This window comes from Diabrotica undecimpunctata, chromosome 5, assembly GCF_040954645.1.
Source record: "Diabrotica undecimpunctata isolate CICGRU chromosome 5, icDiaUnde3, whole genome shotgun sequence".
Lineage (NCBI taxonomy): Eukaryota > Metazoa > Arthropoda > Insecta > Coleoptera > Chrysomelidae > Diabrotica > Diabrotica undecimpunctata.
This window is the reverse complement of record NC_092807.1, coordinates 17,076,569-17,100,288: the sequence shown is the minus strand read 5'-3', so window position 1 is coordinate 17,100,288 and position 23,720 is coordinate 17,076,569. Positions and strand designations below refer to the sequence as shown.

Here is a 23,720-nt window from a genome sequence, read left to right as displayed (position 1 = left end):
TTTTTACAATGTATTTTAGATAAGAACCAGAATCCCAGTTCCCAGAATAGTCTTCACTATAATTTTTATATTTTTGTGGTTGAGTACATATTAACACAGTCAACGCAAGGAAGAGAAGATTCATTCTATATATAATAGTCAGTGACAGACAGAAAGAGAAATCGTTCCATTGTGACCGGTGACGGTGACGTTTAAAATATTGTATTTTGTGTTTGTAGTTGCGATAACACTGATGTGTACTTTTTTAATTGTTAGAAGTCTGCTAGTATTTTATTGTTATAACAATCTAAACTAACGTATTTTTATAAAATGAAGTGGTACAGTGGAGAAATAGCTGATGCGGTTACTTTTTCTAAATCTAAAGGAGCGGTTTTTGTAGTGTATATTGAAGGTATATTTAAGTCGTTCACGTAACTTTTTGCTATTATTAACGATCTTTTTTGTCATCAGGTACTGACGAAAAGTCACAAAAAATAACAGACCTTATCAATAATGGCGAACTCGGAGAAAAGCTTGAACAGGATCATTTTGTAGCTATAAAAATAATTGCAGGCTCGACAGCTCACCATCAGTTTAGCGAGATTTGTATCCTTTTATGTATTAATAATTAAACTGTTAGGTCACAGTGATTACTAATGCATTTCTTATAAATATTTTATTTAAAATATAGAAGACAAATGAGGTTACAATAATAATTTCTTAATACATTTTAGATTTTTCTATCAATTTGTAGTGTTAGTACTTACGATAAAGTATTATGTTTAATGTGTTTGCGGTTTTATAGGTTTTTATTTAATTTAGTGACTCATTTTGCAGACACATGGAGTTTATTATGTATAAATTACATTTTTATGAAATATGTTTCATTACCTTTATATACAACTTCTTCAACTATATTATTAGTACATGTATTGTGCAAACATTTTAATTTATTTATAGTTAATAAGAATTAATAAGAAGCAACTAAAACATTGTAATTCTGGGTCTATTTTTCAGTCATGACATATACTTTATGTTTGATAGTTTGTTTCCAAGGCAGATAGTATGTTTACTTCATGAAAAATTAATTTTAATTAATTGTTAATAGTTTTATATCCCTCAAATATTTTTTTAATGTTGCTAATTAAAAAATCATATTAATTTCAAAATGTTCTTTGCCACTGAATCTTATTTCATGTTCTGGAATTTCATCATGATCATATTTTCTGCCGTTTTTTTGTCCTTAGTATATGCAATATCTTTTCTGTTCATACAGTTCGTATGAAAATCTATCAATGAATCAATCATATATTAAAACTGATGTATTTAGGGATTCGTTTTGGTATTGAAGTCTTGTTTGAAGCATTTATTCTCTCTAAAATCTTATCCTTTGTAGTAAGTAACAGTACATACTCAAATGTATCAACTTTATTATGTAAACCTGCAGCTTCGGACCTTGTTAATGGTTTTTCATCTTTGTTTAAGGAAAAATTGTGTAAACAATGTTTAATTTCGTCATAATTTTCCTTTAAGATTTTTACAGCAGTGGAACAAGCTGACCATCTGGTGTCACAAATAGGTTTAATACTCAAGTGTTTGCTCTACAAAAATTTTGTAATGCATTCCACCTATGTGTAGAACTAGAAAAAATTCCTGAACAATATTTAAAAAAAATGGTCATTTCCATGCAAATTTCAGCAGCATTGTTTTCAATTAAATTTAATGAATGTTTTAATTGTTTATTCTGGATTGGAATCCCTTATGTTTACCCGACATATTAAATGCATTATCATAACTCTTTCCCTGACAGTTACTCATGTATAAATCTATATTATTTAAAAATTCTAAATTAACTTGTTCTAAGCTTTCACCAGTATGAGAAAATATAAGTACAAATCCCAAAAATCTTGCTTTTTTGTCACTTAGAAAACCATAGTGGTTAGCTAATCTACGTGAGATATATCAGGTGTTGAATCAATAATTAGAGAGTAAAATTTGGCTTCCTTTATTTCGTTTACTAGTATGAGTTGCAAATCTTTCGATATACTTAATAGAAATTCATCACATACTGTAGAGTTTATAGTACTGGTGCCGCAGTTTGCATATTTTTTCCTGTGTTTCTGTAAAAATGATTACTAAATTTACAGTTTTTCAATGATGTTAGTAAGTGATTATTGAAAAATTATTATCATTAATCATTAAAGAAATATATTAGGGATATGTAGACAATGTTTCAATTAATTAGGTTAGGAACAGTTATTTTTGCTTTGATTTAAAGATCAATTATTTAAGATTTTCTTTTGTATTCCTTCCAATAATATAGAAATTGCTTTCAGATCTTGTTTTTTCAACGACTTTTTTATTTTTAATTCTCTATGCTTTTTTAAAGATTGAGTGGTAGTCCTACACATTTGACAATTTATATCTTAGATATATTACATGTAGAGAAATTTTCTGTTATTTTAAGTTACATTTCTTGTAGTTGTTTTATCGTTTCACTATGTTATCTATGCTATTTTACACACTTCAATGATAATAATACCATATAAATATTTAAAAACAAAATTGTTATTAACATTTTTAGTTTTTCAGATTTTAATTCCAAACAAATCAATCAAATTCTAATTCAAAACAGTCAATCAACCAATCAAAACAAAAATAACTTTTCAAAATATATGAATATGGCATATTTGATACAATCTGAACCTAAAACAATCATCTGACCCAATCTTATTTTTTTATTATTGTTACATTTTTCCACCAACAAAAGATAATAGGTGATCAATTATTATTAGTTTATTTGGCAATAATTACTAAATTTAAATTAAAACTAATAAAAATTTCATTTTTCTTTTTTATGGGATCAACCACATACAAAAAAATTAGTCAAATCAAATACAACATATAGCATTATAAATATCAACATAATATACTAAAAAAACAAACAGACATAAGTAATAAATTTCATTACAGTGGTTCAAACCTTTTCTCTAATTTTTCTCTTGAAACTTACATAAGGAGATACCCAAAATTCCAATACCATTACCATTCATATCTTTAATGCTCTTCCAATAGGCCTATGTAATGCATAATTACTTACTTCCTTTTGATGGCTGAATAACCCTTTGATTTTTTTGACCTCCTTTGCAAATCCTCTCCATTCCTTTCTGTCCTGTGTTGCTTTTTCGAGAGGCGTATTAACATTTATTTTTTTCAAGTCTCTCTTCACATTGTCATTCAATCTGTCTTACTTCTTAGTATATGATCTATCCAGGCTAATCTACGGGATCTTACAATACTTAGCAAAGGCTGTCCAGTGGGTGTTCATATTTCCTAGTTATTGTAAATTCTTCAGTTGGCCTGCTGGTCTTGATAATGACCAAGATGGATCTGAGAATTTGATTTTCCAAAGCTACAATTCAATGATTCAATGACACTGAATTTCAATGAAATTGTCTCAAGTAGTTCAAACAATGTATCTGACCACTTAAAAGTTTGTATACAAATACCAAATCGGTGTAGACTGGACTTTGCTTTAAATTTTCCACCACACCAAATGTGGCGTGGTGGAATCTCATAATAGCAGATAAATGCTGGTATACAGATGGCTCTAAAACGAATGAAGGAGTTGGAGTATATGGAGTGAATCCAAGGCTAAGTCTTGTGAAAGCCTAGGTAATCACTCCATTATCTTCCAAGCAGAAATTTATGCTCTAGAGATGTGCCTGCAGGAACTAATAAAACAGAACTACAGGGACAGATATATAAAAATTATATCAGATAGCTAGGCGTCATTAAAGGCACTGGAATTGATCGAATTGACTCACAAGTTAGTTTGGAACTGTCTTCAAAATCTGATTTGGAACGCAAAAAGTAAGAAAGTTTACTCTGGATGCTTGGACATACTGTTATTGAAGAGAACGAAAAAGCGGACTCACTTGTCAGGGGAGGGACAAAAGAAACATTTATAGGCCCAGAACTTGTAGTTGGAATAACAAGAAGCTCAGCCAAAAATATGATATCAGACTGTGTGGAACGGATGAAATGTCACCGCTGGAAAAGACAAATGGGTCTTAAATATTCGAAGGTTTTTATACATGAATCTTTGAAGAAGAAATCCAGAGCTCTACTAAATATAAATAGGAATGTTTTACAAATTATCGTAGGTCTCCTAATAGGACGATGTCGCCTTAAGGGGCACATGAATAAAATCTGACACAACAGAAAGTGTGAATTACAGATTTTGTCAGGTTGAACACAAGACACCTGAACACTTTCTGTGCATCTGTCCAGGGTTAGATCCGATAAAGCTCAACATAGTTGAGCATTATCAACTCGAGTCCTACGACATCATAGAAGTGTCATCATAGACTTTGTTAAAAAGGCTGGCCTGAAAGGACGGCTCTAACCAAGGGATGAGCCACAATAGACTTCTTAGGTAGAGTGGAAGGGTGGTTAAACTCACACTGATATTGAACCTAAGCTAACCTAATATGGAGGTTACTGTTTTCCATATGCTGGTGGCTGATATGTTCGATATCTTCCATGTTGTTTTCAAATTTCTCGTGTATTAAAAGGATCACTTTTGAGCTTGCATAATTTTCTCTGCATTTTCTGCTATAATTGAGTAAGAAATTTTGGTATTTTGATGTTCCTTTTCCTTTTTTCCTCAAGTTAATATTCTAACATGCCAATCATAATGAGGTATTCTTTCTCGTAGTCCTTTTCTTTGCTAAAGTCGTCTTCAAACGTTTACCCTATATCCGATGCTTGGTGGTGGGTTTTATGAGCGGCATTTTTACAAGTGAAGGTTGCTTGCATCACATTCAAACCCTCCTCTTTTATCCAGTTTTGGGACTGGTTGTACTGGTGTTAAGCTACTTAATTTGCTTCCTTTTTGGCGACTGTATAGTTTTGATGATCTGTGTATGACCTAGTTCCTTGCCATTGTTTATATAATCTCATTTCTCTTAGTTTTTCTTGAACTTCGTTAGACCACCACCAGGTCTCCTTATTTCCCGAAGTTTTTCCAAGTATTTCAATACCAGTATCTCTAATGATACTGGCCATCTACCTCTCAATTGTATTAGGATTTCCTTTCATGTTCCAACACATTTTTCTACTATTTATGCCCCGAATATACCTTCTTTCTCATCTTTTAACATCCACCTCTTGATTTTTTGTTCTTTCCGAAATTTGGGTTTGGTTTTGCTTTTAACTTTAACAAGCAACTTATGCTGTTGGCTTACTGTCTCACTAACTATTACCGTGCAGTTCTTACATTCATGTATATCTTTTTTCTTATCGTGAAATTATCTATTTGGGGTTGATTTTGTCCACTTTTGTATGTAACAAGTTGAGTTTCTCTCTTTTGAAAGAATGTGTTAACAATGGCCATATCTAATGCTGTTACTAATTCAAGCATGTCATCTTCAGCTTCATTTCTAGTTCCAAATCCTAGTCCTCTATGTATTGATTCACATCCTACCTTGGGTTGGCCCACAAGTGCATTAATAACACATGCCTAATATTAGTAATAATATATTAGGAAAATATAATGTTAAAATTGCTTTGGACAAGTTTTCTATTGACAAACACCAAGGAAGATGAAGGTGTTTGGGGTGGTAACCCCCACTTATAACAGCCCAACGTCTGAAAAAATAACAGGCCTTATATGACAGATAGAAAGAGACCGGAGATCAATCATAGATTGTAATAATTATAAAATAAACTTATATAAAAATGAGATTTAGATGAGTCTAAAACGACCAACATATAATAAACAAGAATTTGTTCTCTCCAAATTTTCAGTGATGCCTTTAAAGCTCATGACGGACACGCTGCTGTATACTACTGTAAATACACTACTCACACTATATCCATACCTACAAACTGCTGCATCCTCACAGGCGAGACCACAGGTCCATTTTGGAAGCCTTAATTTTCTTCAAAACGCGTAGTGAGAATAAATGTGTCATCATCACTGACTCATTAACTGCCCTATTAGGTGTAAAACAAAAATGAGATAAATATAATCCAATCAACTCGAAAAGAAATAGCATTTATCTGGGTACCGTCGCATGTAGGAATAGCTGGAACTGAGAAAGTGGACAACCTAGCAAACACAAGTCGAATAAACTCAATACACAACCAAATCAAGAAATTACCCATACTCTGATCTCAAAAACCTAATTAAAGACCGCTGTATGAACATATGGCAAGACTACTGGAAAGATTCAGGAACCAAACTATATGAGATTTATCCCCTTGTGAAGACCATCTTGAATAATCCATTCAATAGAAGGGACCAAGTAATAACTAACTGACTAAGAATTAGACACCCATAAATTCGTAATCAACAAAGAATCTTCTCCAACCTGCAGAAACTGTTCTCTCCCATTGACGGTGAAGCATATTCTGATTGACTGCCATTACCACGAAGAAACAAGAAGAAAATATGGAATCTCAGATGACATCAAAATCACTTTAACCATAAACACTGACCATGTAATAAATTATTTAAAAGATTTATGTTTATATACATCTATTTAATGTAAATAAAATTAACTCTTGTGTATGTTACTCCACTAATAACCGTACATGGTTGATGTGGATTATATGTTTTTTCTAAAAAAAAAAAAGAATTGTATTTATTAGTTTTTTGAAATCATTTACTTATACATAGATTTGTTGTCTAAACAAATTGTAAATTTTATACTTATAAAAAAGTACAGTAATTATCCTATGCTTAGTCACTTAATATAATAGTAATATATTGTTTATCAACATGTCTTAAAATGTACTAATTACTCATAAACTGATTAATCATACAAACATTTATACCGTGATGAGTGTCTTATCACCCGGCTTTTTAACGTAAGAGATAGAAAACACAGTTACCTTGTGAAATAAAAAGAGATGAAACTCGTAGAGGTGAGAACTAATCGGAAAAACCTATAATTTATATTACATTACATTACCACTATCGATAGTGTCACACCTTTAGACGTTAGATTCGAGCTAAATCACCTCGGTCATAATTATTGTGAGTAACGTCGAATGTGTGACGTATTTCCATTTTTTAATTTCGCATAAAGTAAAAACTGATTGACCACAATAAAGCAAAAATGTGAATAAAATAATTTAATTAATAGTGATTATTTAATCTAAAGTTTTAAATTATTAACCAAGAATAATTTCTACTATGATTTGAGGAGTTTCATACACTCTTGTCACGGAATAATTATAAATCCTTCGTGGATTAGTGGTAAGAACTCGACATTGCGATACAGGCATCGCAGACGATTAGAGTTCAAAACCCACATATGTTTTTTTTTTTTAATAATTTGAAATTATGCAAAGATCGTTTTGCTTTGAATCACTAAACAAAACTAAACAAAAACTAAAGTTAAAACAAAAAATCTTATTGACAAAACAGTATCGTCGTACTTTCGAAAATAAAGTAAAATCTTTTAAAGAATGTTTAAATAAGTAAAAATTCTACAAAAATAAAAAAAATATCCGTGGCCACTAATCAATCGATTAGGAAAAGTTGTACTGAGATATTCACTGACGATGCGAGAATTATGTGCAGGACAACCATCGTGTTGAAACCATATGGAATCGAAAGGTATTGGTAAATTACAAAGGGTTGGGACAATTTCATTTTGCAGAAGTTCCAAGTATTTCCGCCCAGTCAACATACCGTCTATAAAAAATGGACCAATGACATGATTCCCTATTATGCCTCCCCAAACATTTACTTTTCGAAGACGCTGGGTACGAGCGACATAAATTTGACGAGGATTTCCTCGAGATCAATACCTAGCACTGATTGAATTGTGACGGCCATGCAATGAAAACGTACATTCATCGGTGAACAAAACGTTCTCTAAAAAATGTTCATCTTGATGTGACATTTCCATTGCAGTTTGACAAAATTCTAAACGTCTATATTGATCCCCAGGGAATTGTTCGTTGGATTTATGAAGTTTATAGGGACGGTATCGATGTCTTTACAAAATTTCACCTACTCTAAATCTTGGAATTCCACATTGTTCTCCGAGAAGAGTTGTTGATTGGGCAGGATTTTGCTCAATACTTGCCCAAATCAAAGTGTCCCTTTAGTTCCAAATCTGGATTTACCTCCCTTCGTCTGCGAACTCCTCTTGGATCGAACACGGATCCATAAGTAAAAAAATTACGTATAATAGACTGAATTGTTGATCGTGCTGGAGCCGGCCTATTTGGAAACATATTTACAAATTGTTGTCTAATCATGTTGTCTGATAATCCATTCACATGCCACACAACAATTTGCACTTTTTCCTCGACCGTTAAAATCCTTTTCACGAATTGTTTTTTCAATAAAAAATTTCTGTTTACCGTAAAAAACACTTCTCGATGTGATATTTGATAACTTGAAGGCTTGATGATTTGGTTAGCTATAAAGCAGGTAGCTGTTCGCGCGCATCCATTCCAATGTCGTCAATTGTTTTGAAAATCATTACCTGTACAGAGGAATTGATATTAACACTGAGAATTTAGTGATGGATTTGACATTAAACAGTCTTCAATGGATTATTTTCCATTCACAACTGAAGACTGTAAAACTGGAATTGAATTTGAAATATTTTGTATTTCTATTTTATAACATTGGAATAAGAATAAATTGTAAATAATGAGTTTTTCGAAAACTTGTTACCTAATATGTATCATATTTTCTATTATTTTTGATTGAGTAAAACAAAAATTTTACCCTTGGTGTGAATTGAACCCCAGTCTTCTTATCAATAGACACTGTCTCTAACTATTACTCCAACTCCACATACAACAATTCTTTTAGGACTGATCATACCTATTTAGTTTAGTCAAATATTTTAGTCGAGTTATTTTTATTAATAAATAAACTTAAAGATTTATAATTTAAAATCGCTACTAATTAATGTTTTTTACTATAATATATCTTAATATATTTAATCATTTATTCTAACATCAGAAATTATTAAAATAAAATATTTTCGAGGTCATCCGTATAATTATGACTGAAGTCAAATAGACACGTCTAATAACTAGCCTTATCTCGTACTATCTCACAACTTAATCTGTCTTCTATCCTTTCCGCTATTTTGCCGGGTGGTAAGACACTCATCACTGTATATGCACCATGAAGAAGTAAATGCATTATGTGATATGTTGAATGCGCAAATAACTTCATTAACTTCATTAATTGCTTTTTGAAATCTAAAACCTGGTCCATACGATTGCTAATCTCGACAAACCATCACAAATTCAAACGTACGGATAGATAGGGCATTGGGCTTGGGCTGTATACACTTGTGAGACTTGTTACCAATTCGATGAAATGTCGATTTTTTGACACAATCAAAGGAAGTGTACGGCAATTGCTGCGAATATGAACGAGTCACGATCTTTTTGATCGAAATATGAGGAATGAGAGTCCAAGAAACCAATTGGTTGCAAGAGATTTATAAATATTACTTAAAGCCGCTTCACCTCACGGTTCGTAGACTTACTACGGTTGCCTCTTTCGACTGGGGTGGGGATGCTTGAGTTACGTCGCCAGAGTACACAAGAATACAAAACCCTTTTATTCGCAATTGAAACTGAATGTAGAGGGCAGGTCGATCGCAGTGTTGATTGGTTGAAGGGGAAGAATTACGTCACGAGAGTACAGTTTCGGGCTTAATGTTCATTGGTTAGGCGGAAGAGGCAACCGTAGTAAGTCTACGAACAGTGGTTTTACCTATTTTAACAGTCACGAGGTACATTGTATTATTCCGAGTTAAATATCCTATACAGCGTTCCACGTTAAGAAAATAACATTGCGGAGATAGGGCCATGTATTTCTTATGGACGATAGAAACGCAGCGATGCCACGATGAACGCAAGCACGATTCAGGGTTGTATAATTTGTATTTTCGTTTTCACAGACATGAATTTGTTTACGTTTTTTAACGTAATTGACCAAAAGTGCCCATTCGAAACAAGAGATGAAAAGTAGGGAAAATGATTTTAATTAAATAAATAGTATTTACAAAAGATAATTTTATTTTATCTTATTATAATTATAGTAACGACAGTTTATTTGTTTTTCGGTAAGAATATCATATACCATGAATCATAGAAATCAGTAGAAAATATTGCTTAGTTAAATCCTGCACTTTGCCGGTTATTAAAGATTTAAAAGCAAATAAACGGACCGCTTGGAATGCATATATCTAATTAGTAATTGCAACTTAAAATTATACGGTGTGCGTATGTCAGCGATTTTATGTCGTTCTCTGAGACTACATAATGATAATAAGGCTTTGTGGTTCTTCAGTTGTTCTGACTTTACAGTTAAATGTTAATTGAAAATGGAAATTCGAAAAATATATCGACAATCTAGTTAACCGCATTCCTGAGAGTTTTGGCAACACTGATCTCCATAAGCCTAATGTTATTTTCTTAACGTGAAACGCTCTATAGTAGCTAGGTCATATCCTACAATTCTGGCAGTACGTTATAGTTGACCTTCTTTTTTAGCATAGGTTAGGTTAGGTTACTATTTCAATTGCATACTTTGTCAGTAGTTTTTATAGTAGTTGACATTTTGTATAGCTAATGCCTTCTATGTCAATTAGGCAAATTCTAATTTATAGTCCGAGATTTTTAGTCATGTGGCTCTAAGACGATCCTTTAGTTTGTTCATAGATTGTGCTTGGATGTGTAAGATCGTAAATATTGTTTTATTGCCAGTTATGCTAGTTCCTTTATCTTACCCAGGGTGCACCAAGGGGAGGCGAACTAGTTATACTCCGGCAGTAAATTTTAATTTGGATTCGGAAATAATTTTAAATGTTAAATATTTGGATGTTTTTATTTGTATTTATGATAGCAGTTTGTACAGTATTTCATCGCATTTCTCAACTTTTTGTTAATTCATTCCAATTAGCCATTAAATAAATCACGAGTAATTTATTTCTTAAATGTCTTAAGTTAAAAGTAGATTATTCAAATTATTATGTTACAATACTAATATTGTGTCGTTTCTCAATTTTTTGTTTCCAGACACAAAAAATAATTATCTATAATGCCAATTATGGAAAAACTATTGCCATTGTTGCTCCTGTGTGTGAAAATTTTCTCTTTAGATTTATACAATGAATTGTTTTAAAGTTTTTCCTTATATTTACCTTAGATAAAGAACCGAGTGTACCCTCGATATACTTTATTGGTCAGAAGGGCGTACCCTTAGATATTATTACCGGAAATACTAATTTAGAAACAGTTTCTGCTAAAGTGGATGATGTCTTGAACAGGGCAGGATTCAGTACAGCCCCAGTCCATTCTATTTCAGGTAAGTTTTGGATTTATTTATTCAATTTGAAGAAGGATTTATCAAAAGAATTAAAAAAGCATTAAATTCTATTCTTATTTATTGATTTTAAGAAGCTTGATGATCATCTTGGCGAATTGTTTCTCTCCCGATATGTATTTTATACTCGATGATTTCCTTTTTAAAAACTGAATGAGATAGGCAAAATTCACTTGTTTATATTCTGTTTTTTTGAGCTTGATAGCACAGCGCCTCATTATAAATTCAAAAATGTGTCCGAAAAACTAGAAGATCGTTAAAAAAAAAAAAATAAAGTGACTCGTAAGCATTCCTTCGTTAGAAATATGTCTTTACTCGTTATCTTTCATTCTATCCTCCCTGTATTATGAGATTCACGTTGCTTATACAATAGGTTCGAGGGTTAACATAAAACGAAACCGAAGGATCCACCGATTCGGTATATTAGAGAATTCGTGCTGTCATTTTCAAGAGGACAATGGTTCAAACGATGGTTTAAAATATTCATGATGGATTAAATGATGGTATTTAGTCTTTTAAATCAAAGTACTATATTCTTGCTGTTAACTCACTATATTCTATTATTGACAAAATCCCAGTAGATATTAAATGTGAATTACGTACTGTCAAAAACAGAATACCATACCGTTCTATACTGTCAAATCATATCTATTAAGGGATTTAAACAGCTAACGCCTCATTCCCACACCTAGTCGCTATCTTTGCCTGTCTTGAGCGTCCTTTTCCTCCAGATTTCTGCGAACCAAGGCCTTCCTGATGCATTCCATCTAAATACTCTATTGGTCCATCTACTTTTTCCCATCCGTAGATGATGTACCATCCACTTAAGACTCTTCCTTTCTATTGTATCAGTTAACGTGTCTGTGGCATTTAATCTATCTCTAAAAACGCCGTTGGTATTTCTGTAGCACCTTGATATTCTGTTGCTCTTTCGAAGACAATCCATATCTAATACATCTAACTTTTTTTTACTTGGGCACACTTCACTTCTATACGTTACTACAGATTCCACAAATGATCTTCCAATCCTAATCTCTGCTTTCTCTGTTAATATATGAATCTCTTTACTGAATTCAGACTTCCAATTACTTTCTTTCCCTGTTCTATTCGCTGTCTAATTTTTCTGGTCCTAGTCCATCTCTTGTCAAAAGTGCTCCTAGATATTTAAATGATTTTGCCATTATTTCCACGTCATTGTCGATCACAATCCAAAATTAGCTTCAGAGTTAACACTAAATATTCTGTTTTTTGCAAACTTCTGTTGAGTTCCTATTCTTTATATGCTCAGTATAGTATTCCCAGCATAAATTCCAGATCATAGGAGTTTTAGCTTGGTCAGAATAGCTTGGTCATCTGTGAAGTTAATGCTGGTTAAGTAGCCGTCGCCCACTGGAGATACCAGTCTCTACTGATGTAAAACTCTTTCTAAATAAAGATTAAATAATAGGGGAGATAGACTGCATACTTGTTTTAACCCTTTAGTTGAAAATATCTTCTGATAACATATTATCAGCACGAATGTAGTCCTAGTTGTTTCTGTATATTTCTTTCAAAATATTGCTGTCAAAATTAACTTAATAAGATTTGAAATCATTCTGACAATTATAGTTTTGTTGGTTACGCGGCTGAATAGTTCAAATGAACTGCATCCAAACGAGATTTTACGACTTCCTACGTTTCTTGTGCCTTTTTGCCCTGCATTATATTCCTTAATAGTTCTTATTTTTCACCTCTCATGATGTGAGATGTGACCCAAGTATTCAAACTTCCTGATTTTTATGGAATTTAAAACTGATATTTAAAAATGATAAAGACATTCCAATTCGAGTTATGTACGAGGCTACATAGTTATCAAACGGTTCCCTTAATCATACTACTAACTAAGAATTAAATTTTACTTGTGCTTCAAATGTCTATTTTAATCTATTTTTAAGCTTCAGTTCTATCAGAAAACTTTCTCGCACATGAACAAGCTGGTGAAGGACCACGAGTCGAATGTGATAACAATGCTCTTAATACATCTGAAGAAAGTCCCCCCGAAGACGAACCCAGCCCTTCCGAAACGGAGGTTAATAAATCATCCGAAGATAAACCTCCCGCAGAGCAACCGAGTCCGTCAGAAACGCTTACAGAACCAGCAAAAGAAGAGAACGCAGAGAGTACGAATGATAAAGAAGTTACGACAGCCGAGGAAAATAAGGAGGATAAAGAAGTTAAGGTAGATAAAGAAGAAGTTAAGGTAGATAAAGAAGAAGTTAAGGTAGATAAAGATTCTGAAGAAGTTAAAACAACAGAAAAAGGAACTACATACACTAAAGAGGAGACAGAAGCAGAATTGTCAGGTGAAGAAAAAGTAAGGAGAGCTAAAGAACTGATTGACTTAATACGGAAGGAAAAACAGAAGGAAGAAGAAGAGGTAAGTTGTTTTAACCCTTTCATTACTGATTTCAGTGTAACTAAATAAAACTGTTAGAGACCTAGCAAAGCGATTGATTTTTTTTTCACATTGTTGCGTGACCTTGTATCCTTAGAAAGGACATGGGACATATATGTCCCATTAGTTGAATGGTGGAATCAATAAATCCCATCAGTAAAGAAACAAACTTATATTCAAAATAAAAAAAGTACATTACACAAAAAACATGACTTCTTATGAATGATGTGGTAAAAAACAATTTTTGCATAGAGGCACATTGGACGCTGTACAAATAATGTAGTCGTAGTTCGAGTTTCTGATTTATTTTGTGAACATTTAAAGCACCTTCTTCTAGTAGGTATTGCTTGTGGCAGATGGTCTCTAACGTTAATCATCTGTTTCTGTCTTTTAGATATTCTTCCAGAACGGCCACTTATTCGTCTTTTTACATTTGATTTTGATCTTCCTAATTCAATTAGCTGTTCTGCTAGTGGCACCAAAAAATTCAAAAGTGAAAATTTTGTCTTATTTTGTTGTACACTTCTTTTATGCAAATCCTTGTAAATAATCCAAGAATTTACAATAGCGTACATAACTAATCTATAAAAAACTTTTCAACATTAAAATAATTCATAACATAATGACGGTACTAGATTCGGTTTCGCTAGGCAGAAATCGTTTGATTTCTCTTTTTATTAAAATAATTAGATAATTTTTTAAATAGTTGTGTTTGAATTTTCTGTAATTCAACTCTGTCAAAAATTTACAAAGACGACTGTAATGGAAATAGCGTATTTAATTCGGTTTTGTTTATAATTAAAATAACCTTAAAAAATGACGTCGTACGTAAAATACGTATAATTGATGTTTATTTGACATAAAAATTTAAAATGTTAATTAATTAAATTTATCGTTACGCATTTCCTTTTAGAATGAACGTTTGAAGGAGCTAGAGCGCAGAAAGATGGGCCAAAATGTACAACAACTAAAAAAATGGCAGGAAGATCAAGAGCTAAAACAGTTAAAAGAGGAAAGAGATAGGGAGAAACGCGAGGATCAAATGGCAAGAGATCGTGTATTGGCGCAAATAGCCCAAGATCGTGCCGAAAGACTGGCGAGAAATCAAGTGACTCCCCCCAAAGCCCCCGAAGCTCCCAAGGCACCATCCCCACCCAAACTCGATTCAAACATCACAAGACTGCAATTTAAATTACCCGATGGCACGAGTGTTACTCAAGAGTTTGAAGTTTCCGATACTTTGGAATACGTCGTTTCTTTTCTTAGGTCAAACTTGAATATCACCCTTAGTAGTTTTAATTTAGCTACCACTTTTCCAAGGAGAGAATATACATCAAAGGATTATCCTACTACGTTGTTAGATCTGGAGTTAGTTCCGAACGCTAATCTCTTAGTGTTGCCTACAAATGGTGGAGAACTCTCCACTAATTCAGAACCCGGAATCATTTCAATTCTTTGGTGGGGTATATGGTCTCCGATATTCAGCATCTTGGGATTCTTTAAGAATCTGGTGTTTGGATCCGGTTCTAGAAATACTACCGGGCCGCCACCAAATGAACCAACACGGAGAACACCAACTGCGTAAGTATACTAAGTAATTATTTTTTTATGCAGAAGGTAAAAGTTGCGTCCATTAGTGGAGCCAATGAAGCTTAGAATTCTTTAACTTAATTCTCATTGTACAAGATCCCACTCCAGGATCACTACGTTCATAACGTAGTTGATCAAATTTTTTATATCTTCTTCTTCTTCAAGTTCCGCTCCTATCTTAGATTGGAAATAATTCTGGCAATTATAATTTTGTTGGTTACGTGCCTGAATAGTTCAATTGAACTGCATCCAAACCATTCACGGAGATTGTATAGCCACGAGATTTTACGTCTTCCTACGCTTCTTCTGCCTTTGATTTTACCCCGCATTATATTACTTAGTAGTTCGTATTTTTCACCTCTCATGATGTGCCCCAAGTATTCCAATTTCCTGATTTTTATGGAATTTAAAACTTCGCATTGTGTTCCTAGTTGTTCGAGAACTTGTTCGTTTGTTTTGCGATCCATCCATGATATTTTCAAAATACGTCGGTAACACCACATTTCGAATGCTTCTAGGTTTTTAATGTTGGATTTTTTAAGTGTCCAAGCTTCAACCCCATACAAAAGGGTAGAGAAAATATAACATCGAAGCATTCTTATTCGGAGCGATATATTGATATCGCGATTACAAAAAAGTTTTCTCATTCTATTAAAAGTTGACCGTGCAATTTCAATGCGGCATCATATTTCTTTTGTCTGATCACTATCTTCTGTGATCCATGCTCCAAGGTATTTGTACGAAGATATTTGTTCAATTTCTGTATTATCTAGTACTAGCTTAACTTTGATGTTTTGTGCTTTTGTAAATACCATGAACGTGGTTTTCTTCAAATTTATTTTTAGTCCATAATCGTTGCAATATATATTTAGTTGTTCAGCAAGGTGTTCCAGTTCTTCTAGTGTTCCTTTACATACATTTAAAATTAGGAAAATACTGTGATAATAGGTTGCCAGTCAAAAAGTGGACGCAAATATTTTTAATTCAATTAATAATAATTAAACTTTGAAAAATTAAAGGCAAATATCGAGCATAATTGTAATAATCAAATCTTGCCCAAGTACTTTCGCTTTTTACAGCATCATCAGGGACATTTCGTCAAATTTGGGCTATCCAGCAAGCGCAGAATGTAATAAACATGAAATTGAAACATAGATTGTACATAACACTACACTAGAACAAGGACAAACATTTAAAAATTATTTAAAAAGATTCTACGCTACATTCTTGTCGGCAACAGGAGAGGATCCATTCTCTAATTAATAGATAATAAATTAATTTCACTAAAATTTTTTACCATAGCTCTGAGGATGGCTTTTTAAGACGAAAGAGCTCAGCTAGGAATTAAATATTTTACATACTTTTAAAATACTTTTATTTTCCATTTATTCATTTTTAATTATAAAATGTAATTGTCATTACAGTCAATTATGGGTTAATCCCATATAAACGTAATATTTAACTACTATCTACAAGTTTTGTTGTGTTATATTTTTATATAATTATCTATTTTTTAGTGCCCGCACTGGTACTACTAAGCGTAAAGTAGTTAATGACGGAACAACAGTCATTAAACGTCAAGGAAACGTTCACAGACTAAGTGACAGAAAGGACGACGACGACGAAAATAACACTTGGAATGGAAATTCTACTCAGCAAATGTGAAGCACTTAAATATTGTGCATATTGAGTTTGTTTTAATAATTGTTTAACTATTGAATGTACTGGCATACTGATTTTTAAGTTTTAATACATGTTAATACTATTTTATTCTTCTTTGCTGTAAAATATATTACTTAATAAAATATTTTTAATTATACGTTATTTTTGTTTATCTGGATTAGGTAGGTTATGAAAGAAAAAATCGACAAAAAAGTGTTTATATTTTGAAAAAGAGAGGTTGAAGCGATACAAAAACATTGCACGATTAGAATCATCAGTAGAGTGTGGCTAAACTACGAGATTGCTAAGAAAACAGATTACACTGTTTAACAGTAATTTTGTTAGATAATAATCGCTGTTTCTTGTATATTTTGTTATGTTAAAGCCGAATATAATCTGAAAACTTGTACATTGGGCTAAGTTTTTCTGGAATTTTACATATTTTTCATTGGTGGCTTGTTTCATATTAATGCTTTTGGCCTGCGGTTTTATTACTACAGCTCCTCCCTAAATGTCTATATTGATGTTTCTGAAGGTAAATTCTGAGAGAAATGAACGGAGAGATCTAGCACATACAAAATACGCACCAAACGTGGCAAAATAACTCGTGCGACGTGACGTGAATAATGTTGCATGTTCTGCTTTTTTACGCGCCTTATAAACTTTTGCGCACAATATATACTTTCAACAACACACCAGGCAATAGGTAAGTGGCAGATTATATACTTAACTTAAGTGGCTCTTATTTTGACCACTGCAGTTGTCACTATAAACAGTGACTTGTTTCACAGTTGTTGGCAGACTTTCTACATACTTTAAAATACACGAAGCGATGGTCTCACAGAGTCTAGAGGCCTGCTGTTCATGCCACATAAACATTATTGCTTCGGCGGTGACAAGATTGTGGATACAACAATTGTAGGTCCAAAGTTGTCTGCAGTAGTATGCATTTGTGCACGACAGAGAAGGAGTAGAATGGGTTTTTTTGCAAATCAAAGCTTATGACTACTTTTGATGTGTCGGTTTTTGCCTCCTCTGAATCTTTTACCTTTTCAGAGCGAGCAGCCCCTGCTTTCCTAAGATGTAACTCTTTCTGGGTTTTTGCATTTGCAGACTCATTAGGAGTACCGTTGTCAATTTTACTGTACTGTAATTTACAACTGACTAATAACTACCGCACTAAAGTTCATTCGTTTAGCAAATTCCCATGTGTCAACATAAGCACGTGTTGATATTCGCCGTCTCATTCGTCAAGAGGCTATTAAATATAATTGATTTTTAAGTTAATATATATATATATATATATATATATATATATATATATATATATATATATATATATATATATATATATATATATATATAAGCGGGGATCCTACAGCTTCTGCCGCTTCCCGCATTTCGATCGCCATCTTTTTCTATCTCTCCAGGTGTCTTCATCAATGGCTCTATCTTTCATGGTTTCCATAACACCTTGTATCCAAGACTTGGCTGGTCTTCCTCGTTTCCTTCTATTACTTGGATTGTATTCCATAGCTCTTTTTGGCCATCTGTTGTCGTCCATCCTCTGTACGTGTCCATACCATATTAACTGTCTAGTTTCTATTCTTTCAGAAGTTGTATGTACTCTATCTGTTTTTCTTCTAATTTCAGAATTAGGTATACGTTCTACTCTTGATATACGGCAAGCTCTTCTTAGGTAGTCCATTTCAACCGTGTCAACTTTTTTCTTTCCTTTTACTGTCATTTGCCAACATTCTGCTCCATATGTAAGAATGGGCTCTACAATTACTTTGTAGATAGTCATTTTAGTTCTCATAGTAGCTTTGTTGGACCAAAGTATCGAATTCAGAATTTGAACACTCTTCCTGCCTTGTTGCACTCTATAGTCTATATCTCGTTCCGTTGTTCCTTTACTGCAGATAATACTTCCCAAATATTTGTATTCGTAGCACCTTTTCATTTGTCTAATTTCCAAATCCGGGTCTTCGTCTTCATTGCCTATTCGCATATATTCTGTTTTAGACATATTCATACTCATCCCCCATTTTTCGTATTCATCTTTGAGCTTTCTAAGCATATAATCTGCATCTTCTTCACAGCTTGCAATTAGTACTTGATCATCTGCAAAGAACAGCGTTGTCAGATAATGGTTGTTAAGCTTCAACCCCATTCCCGCACATTTTTGTCTCCACTGGTGCAGTGCTTCTTGGATATATATTTTGAATAGGGTGGGGGAAAGACAACATCCTTGTCTCAAGCCTTTCGTTATTGTAAATACCCTTGAGAAAGTATTTCCTGTTTTTACAGTGCTTTGAGGACATTTATAGATGTTCAGTATTGCTTTTAGATATGTTTTACTAAGGTCCGTTTTCGTCAAGACACTAAATAAGAGTTTTAAAGGAACTGTATCATAAGCCTTCTCCAGATCTATAAATACCAGATGCGTAGGGAGGTTTCGAGCTGTTCGTTTTTCAATTACTTGTTGAAGGGTAAATGTGTTGTCCACGCACGATCTTCCTGCTCTGAAGCCGCTTTGTTCTTTAATTTCTTTATACTCCTCTTCTATTCTTCTTTTCAATATACGACCATATAACCTTCCCAGCGAGCTAGTTACGCTAATGCCTCTATAATTTCCGCATTCTTTTCTGTCTCCCTTTTTATAAATGGGGCTAATGTGGGCCAAATTCCAATCGTCTGGAATCGTTTGGCCTTCAATTAAGCATTTATTAAAAATATTCACTATGCTTTCCAAAAGAGCATCCGGTCCATGTTTCACCAACTCGATGGGAATGTCTCCAGGCCCGGGTGCTTTTCCATTTTTCATTTGTTTCAATTATTTTTTCAGTTCTTCTTTGTTTATCTTATGCACCTCTGAGTTTTCTGTCATTGAGATATGGTCAGGTCTTTCCATAAATTCGTGCCTACTTTCTGTTAATAGCGTTTCGTAATATTTTTCCCACTTTTTATTTTGAATCAGGTTTATATTTCCCTCATCTTTTCTTTCTTTTCTAATACTTTTTATGAATTTCCAAGCTTGTGTCACTTTGGTTCCTCCTAAGCATCGGTCCATCTCTTCGCATTTCTCTTCCCACATTTCGTTTTTTCTTTTTGTGACTTCCTTCTTTGCTTCCCTGTTGAGTCTGCTGTAAATTCTGCGGTCTTCTGAGTCTTTCGTGGATAGCCATGTTTGATAAGCTTTTTTTTGTCTTTAATTAATTTTCCTACTTCTTCGTTCCACCACTCAGGATTTTTTCTTTTGTCAGCTTCTTCGTACCCCAATGCCTCTTTGGCCGCCTGATGAATGCAATTTTTTATATCTTGATATTCTTTTTCGGCTGTTTCTCTTCGAGTTAAGTGAGTTAGTTTTGAGGCTAGTCTAAGTTTGTAGAGGAATTGTACTGATTCTTGTTTGAGGCTATCAATATTATATCTTATCTTTGTGGAAGCTGCTACCTTCTCCTGTTCAATTTTGTTCTTGTTTACTTTCCTGTAGTGTATGGTTATTTTTGCGACCACCATATAGTGGTCAGATCCGCATTCGGCACCACGATACACCCTTACGTCATTTGTTTGGAGCCTTTTGTTTTCTGGTTGGATGAGATAGTCGATTATAGATTTTATCTTTTTCTTTGGTTGTTCCCAGGTAAATTTATGTATATCTTTGTGCTGATAAAATCCAGCTGATATTTAAGTTAATATATTGTGTTATATTTATGTTATAGTTATTGTTAAGTTATAAGTTATTTACTGGTCGTGTTATTTTTTAGAGTTTAGTTTAATTGTAATTTAGTGATTAATTTTTAAGAAATTCTTACACTAATAGTTTCAAAAGTAAATATTTTTAAAAATCATATGATCAGTACGACCCTGTTTGGCTTTCACGTGCTTCTATTGACGATTGGGAATTTGTAAAATGAATAGGGTTTATAGTCCTGATCTCCCACGCAAGTAAAGTTCTGCTAACTATAATTAACGAGAGATTAAAATCAATACTTTCACCACAGATCCCACAAGAACAATGTGGATTTGTCCCTGGAAGAGGCACACGAGAACAAATTCTCAATTTCAGACAAATTATAAAAAAATCTAGAGAATTTAATGTAGAAACATTTGTGCTTCGTCGACTACTCGAAAGCGTTCGATAATGTAAAGTGGCATAAAATGTGGGGAATACTGAGAGAAATGGGTACTCCCGAACATCTAATATACCTACTAAAACAACTCTATATCAACAACACAGCAAACGTAAGAGTCAACAACATATACTCCGATAATTTTAAACTAAAAGCCGGTGTTCGTCAAGGATGTATTATTTCTCTCACGTTATTCAATATATATATATATATATATATATATATATATATATATATATATATATATATATATATATATATATATATATATATATATATATATATATATATATATATATATATATATATATAACGAACACATCAGCGCATTGTATTCGACGGATGGCAGGGAGGAATATTAGTCGGAGGCCGAAAAATCAGCAATCTCCGCTATGCTGACGACACTTTAGTACTAGCATCATCAACAAAAGACCTTGAATACATTATGAACAGACTAGATACCATTAGTCGTGAATATGGACTTAAAATTAATGTACAGAAGACCAAGGTAATGATAATCGATCGAATTAGAAATAACCAGCCGGAAACACGAAACGTAGCGGGGTTTGAAGTGGTAAGCCGTTTAAATTACTTAGGTTGTGTTATCACAAACAATGGTGGATGCGAAGGAGAAATACGTCTACGCCTTACAATGACCAGATCAGCAACGGTCAAACTTAATAAAATCTGGAAAGATACGGACATAACCAGGAACACGAAACTTCGCCTAGTACGGACGCTTATCTTTCCTATCGCTACCTATGCTTCATAACCTTGGACCATTAAAAAGTCCGACTCACGACGTATAATGGCCTTTGAAATGTGGGTATATCGTAGAATGATGCGCATACCCTAGATAGCAGATCGCACAAAGGCATGGAAGGCATGGAGAAGTTATTGGTTGAAGGCTCCGATGGTCAGACCAAATAAAGTGCGCTACCGGTTACTCTCTGTCTGATGTAGCACACCGCGCCCAGTAGAGAGAAGAATGGATAGCATATTGGTCAAATACCATAACGTCGCCACATTCTTACGAAGGATAAAGGATAGAGGAGGAGGAAGTTCATTTAATATAAATTATACTAGATCAAATAAAATCCCAGCGTTATTTTCTCTGGGTCATTTTAATTATATTCAGCATTGTTTCATTTACACAGGTGTCTGACATTTAGTGAATTTCAGTATTTATACTATTATCTTGTCCGCAGCATCCGGAAAACTAATTGCCGTCATTTTAAATATATATTGTTTTATTTTTAATTTATACTAATTGACTTTCAACTCAAAACGACACATTAACGAAATTGTAGGCATTTTAACGTATGATTTGATGAGTGCATTTTAAGTCACGCAAGCGACATGCAACAAATCTTTATTGGTAGGTATATATTTCCGCGTAATACCACAAATCAAACGTACTGTTTTGCTGATTTTGTGCAAAGTTGTGTTAATAGAAGGTAATTTTGTAATATTATATTAAGGTCCTCTAAAAATTGTAAAAGTAATAGATATATTTAAATACAATATTGACTTTGTATACTATATTTCCATTTTTTTTGTAGAAAACTTCTCGTATTAAATTCTTTATTTTTTGTTTTCAGCATTTTGCACAACTATGTGGGATATGCTTTTTCTTAATTTAGCCTTTTTTACTTCCGGTATTTATATTGCAAATCGTTTAATTAATTTTAACTTTTCTATTCTCTTTAAGTAGTCCAGCCCCTAGAATCTTGTTTTCACTTGGAAAGTTTCGAACTTGGATTTGAGGTTCGAATCGGTTTGTAAATGCCCCTTTGTCCGCTTCTTGTCGATCGAAGTTGATAGGTATAATAAAAGGTTGAAGTTGTGGAGTAGAAGTGTTGATTTATTGACAGCTACTGGTAATTACACAATATGATGTTCGTTAGGTAACTACTTATGATTGACTGTTGTAGACTGCGCTCACATGAGCTCAAATCCCCAATTTATAATCTCAAAAATATTTCATACCTAAGCACATTATTAGGTTATTGCTTCCTATCATACCATACCAACAAACTTTGCTTACCCTACAATTTAATCTAGGCCATCATTGCAATACTTAGGAAGTTCAATTAGAAAAAATATATTATTCGACAATTCATTAACAGGTGAATGGACTTTAATTATTAAAATATTACTCGATATCATTTTCACAATGTCACTTATACACGGCGAAACTATAGGGGAGGATGGGGCATCATGGACCATGGGGGTAATGTAAACCACATCGGTTATTTTGTTTAAAATTGGCAACAGTGCATCTAGTAACTACTACAAATATGCGTAGACATCTTATCTACTTTTAGTATGAGTGTGAACGCACGGGGAGTACGTTCAGACGTGTTATAATTAAAAACACGTGTTTCGTCGCTGCTGATCTAAGGAATTTACTACTTTTGACTAAAGATTTCTCGGTAAGTAGACATGATTATTTTAACTTTTTGATACTGTGGTGTTGCTTGTAAAATGTGCTTTTAATAATTAAGATTTGCTTTTGATACGTTGTGAACTGGTACGT

General features: G+C 33.2%; 1 protein-coding gene across 1 annotated transcript; it reads left to right on the top strand.

Moving 5' to 3' along the window:
• Nucleotides 1–157: 157 nt before the first annotated feature.
• LOC140441121 (UBX domain-containing protein 4-like) lies at nt 158–17,200 on the top strand. Its single transcript, XM_072531575.1, has 6 exons — nt 158–391; nt 451–585; nt 11,183–11,341; nt 13,294–13,775; nt 14,707–15,374; nt 16,901–17,200. Exons 1-6 carry the CDS (start codon nt 310–312, stop codon nt 17,046–17,048), a joined length of 1,674 nt encoding a protein of 557 aa, XP_072387676.1. The 5' UTR covers nt 158–309; the 3' UTR covers nt 17,049–17,200.
• Nucleotides 17,201–23,720: the final 6,520 nt, after the last annotated feature.